Raw genomic sequence first — 18,363 nt, 5'->3', positions numbered from 1 at the left:
TCACTAGGCAGTATAGTGATCTATACTTAATCTTTAGGCCAAGAATAAGAAATAGAACCCTGTATCAAATAAAAAAGCATGATGAAGATATAGGTGAGCATCAAGACTCAAGTAAGCAAAGCAAAATTATTGGTTCCAGCCACAGAATGTAAGAAGAAATATTACCAAAGTTGTCTCCAGTAATTATTTGGTTTCTGAAGCAGCCTTGCAAGGCCTCTTCCAGACTCATTAATGTCTCTACATCTTGAGCTACAGTGCACAAATTACTTCCAGAAAGCTTGGCCATAGATCTTGTATTGCTACAAGATTAAACTCTTTGATCCTCAGTATGGAGATAATAGCTTTCTCTAGAGCTTAAAGGGTATGGAATTGGATCAGGATCAGACACTAGAACTGTAGCATCTTATAGACATGCATCTTCTCCAACCATCAATCTCCAGGCTGGATTTCAGGCAAAAATTGGCTTCACTTTCAGTGCTCTCCATGGCAGCTCACAGCATAAGCTAGGGAATAAAAAAAAATTACTCCCGAACCTGAATGTTTTGCCCTCACTAGTAATGTAAACAACCTTTCCTATCCGTGAAAGTCCAATGATTAGTCTTCACTGCCAAGAGTTTCATTCTGCAGCTGCAATTGTTCACAATAATATAGGAAAGCGGCAACAGAACTGACAGTCTTCTGTATTAGCTTCAGTTGCTCAATAGACCAGGAAGGGGTGGAGCAGAGGAAGGACAAGCAAAGTAGCTGTATTACAAAAGAAAAATAGAAAGAAAATGTACATCTTTAAGTCTTCTCATGTGGATTTCTCAACTATCAGGAAATGTAAAGGAGAAACAATTGTTGATTTAACATTTAAAATGAAGCATTCAATACTCTTTAGTTGTTTATCAGCATGATATTCAAGTCTATTTATTATGTTACTTAAATAGAGATGGTGTTTATAAGTTATTTTCCCATGCAGTTGAAATCTAGCAGTTCAGCATATATACGTTAGATCAGTTGTGAGAGTCTTTTTTGACTGAAAGAGTGAGTTATAGATTGGCCATGTAGTCCATTATTCTGTTTCCAATAAAAATTAACTAGAGATTCCTGGCAATTCATAAACATGAAAGTGAAGTTTACTATCTGCTTGATAAAGTTGGGATATTCAGAAAACACATGAATAGAATGATAGGACTGAAGAATGTAACTTATTCTAGCATGTAGCATGTAACATTTCGTATTTACTTAGTATGATCTTTAATATTAGTCTAGGGCATGTGTTTCTCACATAATGAGTTTGCAATTTACTAAACTTCAAGTCAGTGTCCTTGGCAGGTTTGGCCAGTTGTTATCAGATTCTACATTCCTCATGGAGAACTTGCTTTGTTACTTAAAAGACATCTTAATCTACTAGAAATATTAATCAAAGAACCGCCTAGTTACTGAAAACTTTAATCAAAGATGTTCCCCTCTGTTCATGTCATGGGTGGAGGGATAAAGTGCCCAATTTAACTGAGTGCAAGGATAGAATGGCCTCTGCAATGCATTTCATAAAACTATGAGATTCTTAGAGAAAAGACCAAAAGATGGCTAAAAGATGAATGCAGAGCTGGATAAGTAAATGTGAGTAAAAATCAGTGGTAAGCAAATGCAATCCTAGGCTGCTTTAATAGAAATATTATACTGACATAAAGAAACTGTCATAGTTCCTTTCTATTTTACATTAATAAAATTGTACTTAAATACTGAATTAAGCTGTGAACACTGCATTTTAGGACAAACACTAAAAAATTGGAATGTGTTCAGCAGGGACCAATCAAAATGATAAAAGACTTGGAAGAAAAAATCTGTGAGAGATATTCAGACATATTCGGTATGTCTAGTCTGGAAAAGAGAAGGTTGTAGGAAGACCTGATTGTTGGTATCAAGGATCTGAAGGACTTCCATGTAGAACATAAAGCAGAGCTTTTCATAATTGTTCTAGAACACAGAAAAATAAGAATGGGTTTATTTTTTAAGGAAACAGATTTTATTTGGATATTAGAAAATAAAAATCCTAATACTAAATGCTGTTCAATGTTGCTATAGTCTGCTTCAGAAAGTGGTTAATTTTCCTTTGCTAGTTGTATTTCAACAGAGGCAGGATTGCCATCTGTCAGAGATTCTGTAATAGTGGAGTCCTGCATTTGGCAAATATTTGAAATAGTTCTACAAAATTTGTTGTGTTCTATGATTCTACAAGGTTCTGCTTAAATTTCTATTCCATAATATACAGATAGATAGAAGGCATAGTGGAAGCCATCCAAACTGAAAACAAATTCCTAATCATTTGAAAGTACCACAATGTATTTGGAAGGACTAATAATTTTTAAAACTCCTATAACTATTTATCTCTGTGTTAAGTCCGTACATTTTCTAGGAATTATTTGCACACTAATATGTATGGGATTTGTCTATAAATGTACTGTATGTACATTTGTTTGTTTTTCTCCTGAATAGTTAGATGGATGGTTATTTTAAAAAAGTATACCCAACAAATAAGTGTGAAATTTATCCCTTTTTAAAATCTATTTATTCTTCCCCACTATCTTCAAAAACAGTACTGGAAAGTTGGAAGAAATCAGATGTACATATCTTCTCTTGCATCTGATAATCTTCTCTTAGTTTGTAAGGATATTAAAAAATTTAATTTTGATTAATGTGAAAGATATACTTTAACTCTTTAGTTCCAACGTAGTAAAATATTCAATTTAATGTTCAGTACGTCTATGTTTCTGTGTCACTGATACGTTATGTACTTTATGTTGCATGGTGACAAAAAAAACCCTATTAAACTTTAAAAGATACATCATTTCCTAGTTGTTGTTCACTTGTGTATATAATTTAACCTTACTAAATCCACAATAACATTATTTTTAAAAAGGTGGCCTGTTTCCATTGTGGATAATAAATAAGATGCTGGTATTCAAATAGTTACCTTTAATAGTTTATATTTCTAGGTGACTTGTTTAATCCTGGCGACCCATGTCCATATTTGTTCCAAAAAAAAAAATGACATATATAAGATGCCACCATCTATAACAAATCTGAAGATTGAGCTATAAAGCTAATTTTGTGTCTGTTGTCAAATTGCCATTCTGTGTGTGACGTTTTGTGTCGTGTTATTTTGGTACTCTGTGTGTGTATGTTCCTAGGGTCTGCCAGGCTTCCCCACAGTTGCCGGCCTTCACAGTAATCAGATTCTCACCGTCAAGGTTTGTGGCCAATACACACCAGCCAGCCAGTCTTTCCATATCAGCATGGAGATGTCCTGGATAATGAATTTGCTTTCAGAACCTGATCATCCCTTATGGATCCTTATATCTTCAATGTTGTTGCATTGCAGAGGATTCAGCAATGAACTGCATTAGATAAAACCCAAACTTATAAGTAAATAACTAACTTTAATGGTCAAAACAGAGTACTTATAAAGGAATCACAAAGATTTTTAAAAATGTATAAAAACTCTAGAAATACTACCACTTATTTTTTTGTCTTGGTGGTGTTACATCCTTGCATTCTTTAAAAATTAATCCTTATTTTAACTACCTAGGGACCAGAAGGCAATTACGCCTCCAGTATTTTAAAGGTCCTGTTGCTCCAGGCATCCTATGCTCTTTGGAAAGTCTGACTGAGTCTGAACTAGTGCTTTGTCTCCTGGAATCTTTGCTCATGAAATGAAATAATAATTAAAAAAAGCATTCCATTTTGATCTTCCAGATACTGAAGAAATATTTTAAAATTAAAGTCCAATTAGGTGTTTTCAGAGCAAGTTTGTGTTGCCACTTACTTCATCAAAGGACAACCCCACGCAGATTCTACCTCCTTGTGCATCTTTGCAATAATTATAAAACAAAGCATAGATTCTCCTGAAGACAGAAGCACCAGTTGGAAGTTATATTTGCAGTTACAAGTCTAATGTATACCTTTCTATTTCTTCTTTGGTGCCTTCTGATGTCTGTTCTTCAACTCTTTCATCTCTGCACTTCAACCTTTGGCCTCACCTGCCTGATCAGATGGTGTTTCCTAAAATCAATCATGGGTTTCTTTCTGCTGATCAGCAGCTCATTAAACGCCGCCTCATTAAGGTAGTGCTTCATCTGTCTCTGAACTTTTCCCATTCTCTTGCTTGCAGCTGATTGCTATAAATATTGATAAAGCTTTTTTTGAACTATATTACTATTAATGAAATGGATGCTTTAAAAAAAAATCCCAGTCAAATAAAACTCATGGGGTTTCACTATATAGTGCTAATTAATTTTATCAATTGTCTTGAGGGTTTTTAAAATTTTGATTGGTAATTGAATAAAACAATATTGTTGAAGGAAGAGTAATTGTTAATTTAACAGTTAATTACTCAACATGAAGCATTGTGAAGTGGATAGACTGATGTTCATCAAGTTGTTCTGAATTGTACTTATGAAAAGGCTGCTTAAAAAAGAAATTAAATAAATATTGAACTGTTTGGTTTAAAGCTTGAAAAAAGTTATACAGATTTCATCAAGAAGTCATATTCCATTGGCCCCATAGATGTCAATCAGTGCTCACTTGCCAAATCTCATGAACTGATTTTGTAACCTGTCATGAAAGCCTCCATCTAACTCTAATGGCTAAACATTTAATACAACATCCAAAGACATGTTTTTCCCCCTGAAGAAAAGTATATGTGAAATTTAGGAGCAGTAAATCTGAGATAATCTCTGTGTATTCTTAAAATGCAGAACTTTCACAAGATCATTCTAGTTTGTGTCATGTACAAATGGAGAATATTTTTTCAATAACATTCTCTGTTGGATTATTACTTGCATGTTAAAAGTGTGCTTACTTGTGGTTTAAGAGTACGCTGCCTTTTTACGCGTGTGCATTTTGTCACTTTCCAATCAAGACAACTGATGCAGTTTGTAAAAAAGCTTCAGAGGCCACAAAGAACAGACAGCCATAATCCAACATAAATTTTAAAAAGGATAACTGAAGCCATGTTCTTGCCTAAAAAGAATAGCCATCAGCATCAATGCTCAATTAATGCCAATAAATTGTTTAGGAATTGCAGGCCTAAATTCAATTCCTTGTCTTCTCTGAGAAGTAATCAGTTCTTTGCTGTTAAAAAAATATGGGAGGGAGGGATGGAAAAAGGGGAAGGAAGGAAGGGTTCAATGCTCCCTGCCAGCTTCCCACAAGGAAAGTCAATGGAGAAGCCAACGGGAAATCAAAAGTCATCCCTGCTCCTGTATCGACTGATGATACCTCGGTTTCTCTGTTTAGGTAAGGTAATATCCTTCAAATGATAACGCAGCATGTCACAGGTTGTCCAGTATGTGATAAATATGAGCAGTTAGTTATGCACATAGACTTTTGACTTTCTTTGTATGCATGATTTCTTGAACATTCTTTTTTTGTTACACTGGATTGTTTGAATATATTAACATTGGTCTTATTGATGGGTGTTCAGGGTGATCAAGGGCAAGCTGGACCTCCTGGACCCCCTGGACCCCCAGGACCAAGAGGGCCTCCTGGAGATACTGGCAAAGATGGCCCACGAGGAGTGCCTGGGGTGCCGGTGAGTCAGTCAGTATAAGTACAACACAGCATATGCATCCTAAATTAAGCTCACAGATGTAGATAGACAGGGAATTAACTGACTTCTTTCAGAATATTTATCTGAAAAGCTAGTATTGGACTTAGCAGAGATGATGAGAACTTTTTTTTACAAACCCTTTAGTATTGATACCTTTTGTTGAAAGAGAAAGAAATGGCACTTTGATATTATTTTTATTTCTCCAACAAAAATTATTATAGCACAGTGACACATTAATAAAAACTTATGTTAAATAATGGCAAGTTATTATGTTAACATCTGTACTTTTTATTTTTTCCTTTTTTATCTTGGTTAATGGATTTTTTTGCTAATGAATAAGTGATCTATGGATGCATACACACGTTGAATAATAATTAAAAAAAACTATTCTGGTAACATTTTGTACAGATTGTAATAGTTAATTAAAATCCTCAGAGCCTTGTATGCCAAAAGCAACCTCATAAATTCATATTAAATTGATATAATTATAATTAATTTCCATATTAAATTCATATATTTAAGATATGTCTGGGAAATGTTTTTCTGTGAAAAATTACATTGAGAATTTTAATATGTTTTACCAGTTAGCAGTGCAGTACATTAGTGTTAAAGTAAATAGTCTTCTGTTCTCCTGTTTTGTAAGAATAATATTCTAAGGAAATACATGAACTTAACTAGAACTATGTTAGGAGCAATGGTGGGATTCAAATGTTTTTACTACTGGTTCTGTGGGTGTGGCTTAGGCGGCATGGCGGGGGAAGGATACTGTAAAATCTCCAGTCAGAGGTGGTATTTGCTGGTTCCCTGAACTACTGAAAATTTCCACTACTGGTTCTCTAGAACTGGTCAGAACCTGCTGAATACCATCTCTGGTTAGGAGAAAGAACTTCTAGGAAACTATTCCTACCATGTTTTTATTATAATTTTATATTATAAGTAATTTTATGATTAATTGACTATATCAAGAAATAATGAATGTCAACCACAATATAATAAAATAGAATTTGATAAGACAAAATGAAATGAAATAAAATAAGATAAAATAGAGTATGACAAGATAAAATAAATTAAGATAAAAATAAAGTAAAGTGAAATAGAGCAGGGGTCTCCAACCTTGGCAACTTTAAGCCTGGAAGACTTCAAATCCCAGAATTCCCCAGCCAGCAAGCTATAACAATACTTTATTTGTGGTCACAGACAAAACACAAGTGCAACAAAAGAAGAACATGGGAAAATTAGTCATGAACAATTGGTCACCAAAAACTTGACAAAGGGGAATTACAGTGTTCTCCTCTGATGGTTATAGCTCTTAAAAAAAAATTGGAAACCTGAGAAGTGATGTATGAGGAGCCATCCCCTAGACAATATAAGAACAAATTACTAACATTGCGTCTAGAAAGGTCTGTTTCAAGGTGAGACAGTAATTTAGATCTACCTGCATTATACATAGGGCAATATAAAAGGACATGCTCCACAGTTTCAACCTCAGCTCTGTCACAGGGGCATAGCTGCTCGTTAAATCAGGAGCCACTTAAATCGCCCATCCTGTAGTGCTGAGGGCAAGACATTAAAGTGAGCTAGGGAGAAAGCTCTTCTATACTTGGGAATGGTTAGAGTGTAAAAATAGGAAGCCATCCTCAGTCCATAATTATTAAATTGGCTGATCAAAGGGGAGCAAGTTTTTTTAGCTCTGGCTCGTAGATATTGCAAGTCAATGTCCACAAGCCGTTGGACTACACTAAATTGGGCGTCCTTAAGGCCATAATCTCCCAGGGCATCCCACATAAAACCTAGCAGGTGTAATTTCTTCATCAGCTTCCTCTCCCAACAAGAAATATGAGAGTCAGCCAATGCCAGGGAGAGGTAGCTACCAGGGTCTGCCAGAAAGAGCACCTGAAACCACCATTTAAAGGTGTTAATCCATGCCATACATTCGACTGATCGAGTGCCCAGTTCCAGGTACATCAGAGCAAAACCAACACAGGGAGGAAGGCCCAGAAGTTTTCTAAGAAAAACAGCCTGGGTTCTTTCAATACAATCCTTGAAACCCTGTATCCATATGGGAATTCCGTAAAGAGTTTGAGCCAAAGTTTTGGCTTTGTAAATACTCAGAGCAGAAGGAATAAACTGGCCTCCTTGGGTATAAAAAAAAAATCTTAAAATCTGCTGTTGACTACAGGAGGCAGAATTTAGCATCTGGGTTCGATGTCTAGTCCAAGCACTGGTGTTCTGAAATTGAATACCTAAATACTTAAAATGGAAAACCTGCTTAACAACATTACCATTGATAGCCCAGTTATACAATTTCCGGGCTCTAGAGAACACCAATACTTTGGATTTGTCATAATTAATGGACAAGTGGTTCTCAGCACAGTAAGACCCAAATGCAAAAAGTAATCTTTTCAGACCTGGCCTTGACAATGAAAGGAGGGCCGCATCGTCAGCATAAAGAAGAAGCAGGATATTCGTAGTTGACAGCTTTGGGGCGTGGCACTCAATACGTCCAATGTGAAAGGCCAAGTCAGATAAGAATAAATTAAACAAAAGAGGAGTCAGAACACAACCCTGCCTTACTCCATTCTTAATCGGGATAGGATTTGAAAGTTCTCCCTGCAAACCACACTTGACCTGACAAGAGATCTGGTTGTACAAAGATCTAATTATGAACAGAATACATCTATCGATAGAACTTTTGAGCAGTTTTGACCATAACAGTCCCCTAGGGACTGAGTCAAATGCTGACCTGAGGTTGATAAAAGCAGTAAAAAGTTTGCCACCTGGTATGGTAGTGTATTTATCGACCAGGTGCGCTAAGACAAAGCAGTGGTCCAGTGTGGCACAACCTGCTTTAAACCCAATCTGTTCAGCACCAATAATATTAGACTCCTCAGCCCAAGTGAGGAGTCTATGTTGGAGATATTTAGCATACAGTTTTCCAATGATGGAGAGCAAGCTTATGGGGCAATAGTCGGCTGGTTGTTCCTATTTCCTCATTTAAAAACTGGAACAATAATTGCTAAGCTCCAGGAGGTAGGGATCCTGCCAGAGGTATTGATATGTGTAAACAGTCTTGCTAAGAGAGGAATCCACCACTCGGGATTGGATTTTAGCAAATTGGGGTATAGCATCAGGGCCAGGGGCTTTTCCTGACTTGAGTTCGAAGATAAACTCGGTAATCTCAGCATGAGTCATGGGTTGCCTGTCAGGAACTGCAGGAGGTAGCTGTGGCCCAAGCACGGTTGAACTTGTTGACACCTGGAAAATTGCCAAGAAATGGTTTTCCCAATCTCTTTTGGAAATACAGCAGAGGGGAATTCTTGATGACCTGGCAAGGAGCTGGCAACAATTTGCCAAAATAATTGAGTGTTCTTCTGCTGAATGGAGAGGAGAAGTAGATCCCACTTCTCTGTCTCTTTAGCTTTCTTTTTCTTAGCAATTAGTCCTTTATACTCCCGCTTCAAGCAATAGTAGTCCTCTGGTGGGCATTTATCCCCTCGATTACGGCAGAGCCGGTAATCCCAATTAATCTGGTTCCTGAACATCAGACACTCTTTGTCAAACCAAGAATTACTTCTTGAATGATATGGACCTCTCAGCCTATGGACGGCTCCTAGCTCCCTTTGAACACTATTAATTAGTGATTCAAAGGCTGAGATTGTCCCAGGGTCACTACTTCTTAGGCCTGATTGTATAGGCCGAGACACTCCGGAGATGATAAAAAGGAGTGGAACTTTCTTGCAGTATTAGAAGAGCATTTGATCCTCCTTGTATACAAGGCCACATAGGGATCTAATATCTGGGGACCCCTAGGGAGATGTATATTTGAGGAAAGCCCAATGATTGTAACCAGGGGGTAGTTGTCACTCTCGGTAAGGCAATCCACATAGAAAGCATGGACTACCTTTCTAAGAAGCTGGGATACCAGCATAAAATCAATAACACTACTCCCACATGAGGAACTAAAAGTAAACTCACCAGCTAGATCACCTAGGGTACTCCCATCTTATTGTGTTGGGTTTCTAAAAGGGCTAACTGAATGCCAGCAAAATTTGTTAATTCATCCTTAGAATGTCTGGCTGAAATCAGATGTCCTATGGCCTGGAGGGTTTCTTGGGAGTAGAGTGCCTCAATTGATGAGGAACTTGGACTCCCAATCGGGCATTAAAGCCGCCCCCTATAAGGATGTACAGCGCTGGAAATTTAATTTCCATACAAGTAATGTAATTCTCCAGCACGCCCCATCGAGCCTTAGTATCAGCTTGCCTCATCGTCAGGGGAAGATAAACATTGAACACTAACAGTTTGCTGCATCCTCTCTTAATTAGGAGCGCCATAGCTAAAGAGCCACAGGGGGACAGCTCCACTGTCTCCACTTTCAAAGAAGTAGAGACCAAGCAAGCTAGACCACCCTTAGGCCTTCCTGTTGTAGATTGTCTGGTGGCGGCCAAGGAAATGACTGTAAACCCTGTAAGGGATATCTTATCACATGCCCAGGTCTCCTGAAGGACCACATCAAATGAGTGAATATAGTTGGTGAATTCTGTGGTACCACACCTTCTCCCCCAGCCTGCTATGTTCCACGAAAGGTACTTAAGTGTGTGTGTGGGGGGGGGGGTTGCTAGATTTAATAGTCATTCTGTGTGATTAATTTTTCCCATTTTTCACCCTTCGGATCCGAAAAGATACACCCGTTGTTAAGTGGCAGGGCATTAATTGGTTGCTTAGCTGGCAAGTATTCAGCAGCAACAACAGACGAAATTTGAAGTAGCCCTGGATCTTCAAATTTACGAAATAGACAGCTTAAAGTTGCCAAGGTTGGAGACCCCTAAACTAGAGGATGTACTGTAGAATGTCCCATTTGAATGAAAAACTGGCTGTTTAGCAAAACAGATGTCAGACAATCAGGATGATTTTACTTTATTATTTAACACCTCATTAAAAATGTGGATGCAATTAGAACACAGCAAAATCCAATTAAACAGTATAAAAATTTGATTAAACAATCTCATCTATCAGTACCCTGGAAGTGTGCCATTCCAAAGAGCCATAAAGACTTGATTGTTCTCCCAGGCCCCAGCCTAGGTTAGTTGGTGCCCTTTTCAATAAAATCTGCAACATTGGGGATTTGTGTCATTTCTAGGTGCACTTGAATTTCTACGAAATTTCTAGGAAATTCAAGTAAGATATTATATCTAATATTCCAAAAGTCGTATGAATTATCATTTTTCCTATATAATGAAGATGAAGTTGATGTCCAGTACATCCTGGATTAGATTATTCATTTAGTCCAATATTCTATAATATTTTTGTGTATATGTTTAGGACATATACAAAGAAGGCATGAGTGCAGTAACCTCCCCCTTCTGCCATGTAAGATCCATGAACACCACATGGTCCTCACAATTAATGGACACGCTGAGTATTATTTTTGTCTATTCATCTTCTTTTTAATTGTATTTATCATTATTTTGTGTTTAAGGGAGAACCTGGAAAACCAGGTGAACAAGGTTTGGTGGTAAGTAGGTTTATATTTTCATTTTTCTGTTTGGTATAAGGTATATTCTTATTACTATGGTCATTGTTCATTAAGTATATTTGCTTTCAAATCATGTAGTTTCACAATAGCATACAACAACATGGAATGACAACCATTAATAACAGTAATAATAATAACATATGTCCATCCTCATTAATCTAATGATACAATACAAATTCATAGCAAATCAAAATTGAAGTACTGGAGAGTATAATCTGAAACAGTGGTCGCCAACCAGTGGACTGGGGACCACTGGTAGTCCGCGAGAAAATGTTGGTGGTCCACAGAGAAATGTCCCCCCCAAAGCACTCCCCCAAAGCAATTAATCCAAGCTGCACAGGAACACAAGGCTGTGCCACCCACATGTCCCACCCACCCACTGGCCCCCACTCTTCAGCCAAGTGCAAACCTTACCTTGAATAGAGCCTCGTGAGCTGAAACTGGAAGATAAGACCAACAGTGGGGGAGAGAAATCTCCCCCAGGGTGGCTTGCTGGCATTGGTGGGAAAGTCAGTCCCATATTCCAGAGCTGCAGTAGTCACAAAACTGGCCCTTTGGTCATCCTGGAGCAGCTCCTCCAGTCCATGACAAGCCGGTGCACCCGGGTAAAAGAGCAGCTGCTCCGGGATGACCAAAGGGCCAGTCCTGTGACTACTGCAGCTCTGGAATATGGGACTGACTTTCCCACCAACATCAGCAAGCCAGTCAAAATTCATATTAGTGGTCTGTGGGATTTAAAATTATGTGTTTGGTGGTCCCTGAGGTCCAAAAGGTTGGCAACCCTTGATCTAAAATGCAGTACTGAACAATCTATCAAATTTAGGTACCCCCCCATCTCATTCTCAGTCTGTGAGTAACCTTTCTGTTATACATGAAATGTGAAACTATGTAGTGAAGAATAATGAGGTTATAGATTCTTTCTCATTTTTGAAAAAATATTACTTTTATTTAGCAGAATTAATAATTTATTAACACTTTGGATCAAAACATGAATCCAAATGTGTTTATTAATTATATGAGATTTATAGTTTTGAATTCTGCACAAACTCCATATGTTATCAGATTTTTACTCATGACTAAAAACATAATCATGGTCCTTTAGAAATCTTAGAATACAATTCCCAGAATTCATATGCTGCCTGGAATCTGAGAGTTATTGCCTAACATGTTGTTAGGCACAAGAATCAGGCATAGGAATTGAGTCAAAGCACTAAAAGTTTATTAAATGCAACCTATATACAAGAATCTCATCTACTAATGATCAAGTTAAATTGTCTCTAAGTAAGAGCAACGCAATTCCCGGGGTGGGGGGGTGGGGGAGCTTGGACTTGGATTTCTTCTGGGAGTGTAGCTATTCCAAACTGATAACACATTTGATCCCACCCTTGGGCTCAGCCTACTCATCTCTTACACATATCAAGAGGGTGTTAAATTGTGGAAGGCATGAAAGAACTGCTTCCGTTTTAGTGTTTTTAACCTTTTTCTATGAAAGAGGTATCTCTTCTGCTACTTGATAAAAATGGAGAAAAACTGCTGATTCCCAACATAAAAGCAGAATTTTCAGATATGTTTATAAAGGGATATTTAAATAACAGGCATTAGAAATTTGATAACAAAGAGTTTTGTTTGATTGTGTTATCCAACAAGTTTAAGATCTCACTTCTCACAGTGCTGAATTTGATACCTTCAGGAGGCCCAGAGCACTTACTTATAAAACAGAGTACAACTGCTCATGTAACTTTGGGTACCATTTCTTAACAGCATGTTAAATTGTTAGAACTATTATAAAATATTGCCAAAAACCTTCTCCCCAAACCAATAGCAAGACAAAAATGTAAGAACAAACTATGTAAAATGCTAACATACATTCTGAAACATTTTAAGCATTTTTTAAAAAATGTTGCTTCCGCAAAAGCTGCAAGATATCCATGTAGCATGCTTCCTAAAACCAGCATTGTACCCTATGCTATTCAGGTAGTCAGTTAAGTCAGTTTGTACATATATTAATAACTTGCATTCCTTTGTTCTCTCTAAGAGTGTATGGAAAAATAGGAAGGAGAGAAAGTTATAAATAGATCATAAGTAAATAAAAAGCAAAGTCTTCATGACCTGAAATGCCAAACCTCTTCTGTGGCCATAAAAAGCAAAGTCTTCGTGACCTGAAGTGCCAAACCTCTTCTGTGGCCATTCTAGAGAGTTTCCAGAATATAGCTGGTGCTTGACTCAACTCAGTGAGCTTCAAGTTCACAGGGCAAGGAACATATGTCAGTATGAATAAATGGTGAAATGCATTCTGAGGGTGGTTTTAATTACAGTTGGCATATCCAGTCACAACTGCTGCAGGCATCCTTTTTTCTGAAGAAAGACTTTTTTCAGTGTATATGATTCATTTTCCTCTGGGAACAGAAAGAAAGAAAAATATGTCAATATTATGTTATAATATTGTAATAAGAGAAAAGGTTATTTTTTGAGAGCCTACTATATTCCAAACTCATACATCACAATGCATGATTTATTTTTATATTTAATTAACACATTTTTTATCTGACTCCTTAGCTAGAAAAGCAATCACAACAGCCTAAATAAATCCCATTTTAAGAGACAATCCTGATTTGCAGTTTTTCACAGCTAGAGAATTGGAATAGGTGATAGGAATGGTTAACACTGCAAATTTCCCCTCTTAAATTCTACATACAATATTAAGGTAAATGGTGTCATAATTCTGTATTTAACTGATAAAAGTTCTGTTTTCTTCACCTCTGTAACCTTCATTATAATTTGATTAACAAGAGATAAAATTTCCACCCTTACTTTAATTACTCACATTTATGGTTGAAATATCTGCGCCAATCAAGTTTATACATTGATTTTTGTTGAACAGTGATTCTATATACAGTAGCACAGAGAATGAGTGTAATGTAGAACAGTGGTGGCTAACCTTTTTCTGTGCCAAAAATTGCGTTCACACACACACGCTAATGTGCCAGCACCCAGAAGGCAATGCATGCACCCATGCCCCTGTGTATGCATGTGCAACTCCACCCGTGTGTCCCGTGAGTCTCCCACGCCCCCCCTGAACTCCGCACATGCGTGCCAGATATCCAACAATCAGGTGTTGGGCTGCATGTGCAGTGGGGTTCTGGAAGGAAGGAAGGAATCTAGCAGGTCATAATTAATATACAGAAAGAGAAAAATACCTGTTGTGTTTTTACAGAATACTTAGATTTTCCCTAACGTACAAAACATCAATTACTTTGATTCAAGATAGGTAGTTGCACAATGGAGCATGCTTTTAATTAGTTATTTAAACTTAAACTGTCTATATTATTATGTTAATTCCATTGTTCTCCCTTTTAGGGACCTCAGGGGCCTCCAGGACAAAAGGTATAGTATACTCAGTGATAAGAAAGGTGTTTTTTTTTCTGCCTAGTGCCAAGGTACAATCTACTGGCATTCTATAGCAGCTGTTTAGTTTGTGAGCTCTATTTTCTCAAAATACACCACTAAAGGAAGAAAAAAAATCTCAACTCCTCACCAACACAGCTTAGTTATAGAAATGAAGGCAATGTTTCCTTTCACCCTGTTAGCTAAAATTTACCAGTTAAAGAGTTATAATGTTCTGACTTGAACTGGTAAAATAATGAAACCAAACTCTAAACATAGTGGAAAATGCATCTTGAATTTCATTTGGCCTTTGAATTGCTGCCATATGATTTAAGAAAAAAATATTCTAGGTGTTGTTGAAATATGGATTTTTGATTGCTGGCCAGTATAATTTGATTTCTATAGTAACCAGAGAACTGACTTCCTGTGAATGTTTTCAATATTATTTACATTCATCAGGATTGACAGTGACAGAATGAATTCACAATTTATGGACTGTAGCATTGTACCAGTACCAAATACGGCAGGAATAAAAAATATTTCAAATGAATTTTCTGAGGCAGCTGCCCCATCTCTCTCCATCCTCAACTCAAGACAAATTGTTTGGACCACTGTTTCTTTAAAAGAAAATGTTATATTAACATTTCATAAACTGTAGGGGTTCAAGAAGGAATTAAAGGACACTAAAATAATTGTTACTTGTAAATTGGGCAAAACTTCTGTTTATAACTGGAAAGTGGTATTTACAAAATAAAGTCATCAGCTACTATCACAATAGCATAATGTAATCAATGTGGTTTGTTTCTTTTTATTCTCTTTTCTTTAAGTTTAGTTTGTATTATATTCTGTTTATAATAAAATATTAAATAATTTTAACATACTAATTGTAATCATATAAAATTATTAATAACAATTATGCAGTAATATGCCCACTTTTGAAGTGCAAGCTCTATAGCTGTTCAATTGACAATTGTAATTAAGCCTGGAATTATGGTCATAAGTCATTGTGATTGTAAATTGAGGTGATTTGACCCAATTTTTCAATATGCAATGGTCTTTTTAAGTAAACCCTGTGGGCATTAAGTAAATGCTGTGGCAATTAAGCAAACAATTTTCACAGGTGATTTTCATTCATAGGTGATTTGTTTTTGTTTTGTTTAAGATTAGTTCTCAAAACCTTTCAACAAGTAGCAGCACACTGGATGGATCAAATAAACGTGGTTTATTTTCTTTCATATTACTGTTTAAAATGGGCATATATGTTTCAGTTCAGTATTTTATAAAAAAGGAAAGGAGTATATTGATAACACATGGATGATAACCAGGGGTGGGATTCATCCAGTGTAATAGCCAGTTCGGTGAACACGCGCAGCATTTGAAAATCATCTTTTCCTGCAAGCCCTGTGTGTAACAGAGCACGCACAGCAATCAGCTGTGCCACGCCAAGCAGCTGAGGTTGAAAAAGCAGGACATAAAGAACAGCCTAGAGCCCAGGCTGGCGGGTGGGCCAAACAGAAAAACAGAAGATCGTCGAAATGAACTGATTCCCTCTCAGCTGATCTTCGGAGCTAACCAGTTGTGGGATTCAATTTTTTTAACAACAACGTGTCTTAGTTGTTGGGCATGGTTTGGTGGTCATGTGACTGGCTGGGCATGGCCAACTCAATATCACTCACATCGAGGCACACATCTCCTCACCTGGCTTCTCATAACTGGGGATGCTGCAACAGTCATAAGTGAAAAATGGTCATGTCACTTTTTTCAGTACCATTGTAACTTTGAATAGTCACTCCACACAAGCAAAGTACCAGCAAAGGAGGGGAAAGAAACTCCAGAGAAGTTCCAGAGGTAGGAAGTCTAGTCCTGCCAAGAATGTAATAAGGTTCAATGGAGAGGCAGTTTCTGTAAGCAACACCAGAATGTTTTCTTCCTGCCTTCCTTACAGGATGAGGCCAGTAATTTCTTCTAACAACTGGTTCTCCAAACTGCTTAGAATGTTAACAACTGGTTCTAGCGAATAGGTGTGAACCTGTAGAATCCCACCCTTGGAGCTAATGGTTCAACCCCACCACTGATGATTACCATATTCAAAATTAGGAGCATTTAGGTAATTCTTTAAAAATAAAATATGGAATATATTCTAAAACTATGAGCAACTTTTAAACATTGAATTCATTTTTAGCACACAAAGTTTGCTTCATAATTCTGAAACAGAATACACAACAATAACATAAAAAGAATAAATCTTTATATTTAATGTAAAGAATAATGCCACTGAAAGCTGAATGTATGAATCAAGTTCCATAATTTATAAAAGATAAATATGTACAGTGAAAAATTGCATGATCTGTTTGATAATTTTGCTAAATTCAAACATATGATTCTATTCAGGGTTCATTTGGTGCACCTGGTATTCCAGGAACGGATGGACAACAGGTAATTTACTACTGTAATCTGTTTAGAAATTACTCTAACTTAATTCAATGGCTCTTATTCCCAGGATAGCATTGCTATTTTGAAATACTATTTTTGCAAATCCATGAAATTAAGACATTTTCTCTAATATAAAAGCAAAAAGTGGGCCACATGGTTTGTCTTGGTCAGAAAAGTTTATATAAATTGTAAACACTGTGACATGAGAGACAATAAACAATGTACAACTAGAATGACTGCAACCCAACACAATGTTCCATGTGCATAAAAACAAATGAAATTAATGGAGCCTAGAAAATACAGTGTTGCTCTTTAGCTTAAACTTTTATTGATGACTGTAAGGTTAGAGAGCAAAGTAAAGAAAGATGAAGAAAATTAAATCCCTCCTGTGGGGATTGCAATGAGGAGAGAACAGAAATCGATGCATTTGGCAGAAAGCAAAACTAGAGATCAGTTAAAATATAACTCCATGAGAAAATAAGTGAAGGCTTCTTGGTGACTGGTATTTCTCCTTTATCAAGAAAATAAGTGATGTAGGCTTAGTGACAATTCTTTAACGTACCAGTTCACTTTAAATTTTGTTGTCTCACAGCTCTTTGACTGGCAACCTGCATTAAACCTTTAACTAAACCAAGATAAATATTTCAACCCAACATTATATATGACTAGAAAAAATGTTCCTCCAGTATTTCTAGTAATTTAATATTTCTTTAAATTTCCATAATAAAATTAAGTCATTATAACTTCCACAAGGACAATTTATGCCCAAGAACAATAGTTAAATTCCTTAAAACGTGTATTAGAATTTACAGCAACTGGTGTGTCATTCTTGGCTGATCAGGTTGATATTTTAATAAATTGCATCTTAGGTAAAATGATTTTTAAATCATGGGCCTCATAAAACTGCATTATTAAAGATTACCTTAGCGTGAAGAAAAACATTTGGCACAGTAGAATTTATATAATGAATGCACAAACTGTTATTTTCATAGATGCTACCTTTTCTTTTTTAAAATATTCATCAGTTTACATTAAAATACATAAAGCAGCCTAAATTTTGTTTCTTCTACTTATTCTTGCCATGGAAAAACTTTTCACTGATTTAGCCTTATAATAAATTAACCATGGGTGTTTCTACAAAGCTCTGTTCTGATGTCGGACATATTGCCTAAGAGGTATATTTCGGAAATGAGAATTTATTCAACTGTTCTTAAACATGATGAATGATGCCAAAATAATGAAATGCGCATTGTGGTGCCATGATTTAAGTGCTATTTTGCATACTTACTTTGCAATATTGTAACACAATGTCACAATGTGCATGTCTCCCATAATGAATGCCTACAGATAAAGATTCTGTTATTTTCTTTACTTATTCTGGGCATTGGCTGCTGGAGGGGATGCATTCCAATTT

At 36.6% G+C, this 18,363-nt stretch overlaps 1 protein-coding gene across 1 annotated transcript in view; it reads left to right on the top strand.

The window, feature by feature from the left end:
• COL25A1 (collagen type XXV alpha 1 chain) overlaps positions 1 to 18,363 on the top strand; it is a 269,830-nt gene that overhangs the window by 193,080 nt on the left and 58,387 nt on the right. The window contains exons 8-12 of the mRNA XM_087935959.1: positions 4,038 to 4,109; positions 5,471 to 5,578; positions 11,076 to 11,111; positions 14,490 to 14,516; positions 16,908 to 16,952. Of these exons, the coding sequence (XP_087792085.1) occupies positions 4,038 to 4,109; positions 5,471 to 5,578; positions 11,076 to 11,111; positions 14,490 to 14,516; positions 16,908 to 16,952 (288 nt within the window). The remainder of the gene's footprint in view (positions 1 to 4,037; positions 4,110 to 5,470; positions 5,579 to 11,075; positions 11,112 to 14,489; positions 14,517 to 16,907; positions 16,953 to 18,363) is intronic.

This window comes from Pseudonaja textilis, chromosome 6 (assembly GCF_049901715.1).
Source record: "Pseudonaja textilis isolate UNSWEBS1 chromosome 6, rPseTex1.2, whole genome shotgun sequence".
Classification (NCBI taxonomy): domain Eukaryota; kingdom Metazoa; phylum Chordata; class Lepidosauria; order Squamata; family Elapidae; genus Pseudonaja; species Pseudonaja textilis.
Note: the sequence above shows the minus strand (reverse complement) of the source record. Positions and strands in the feature narration are given on the sequence as shown.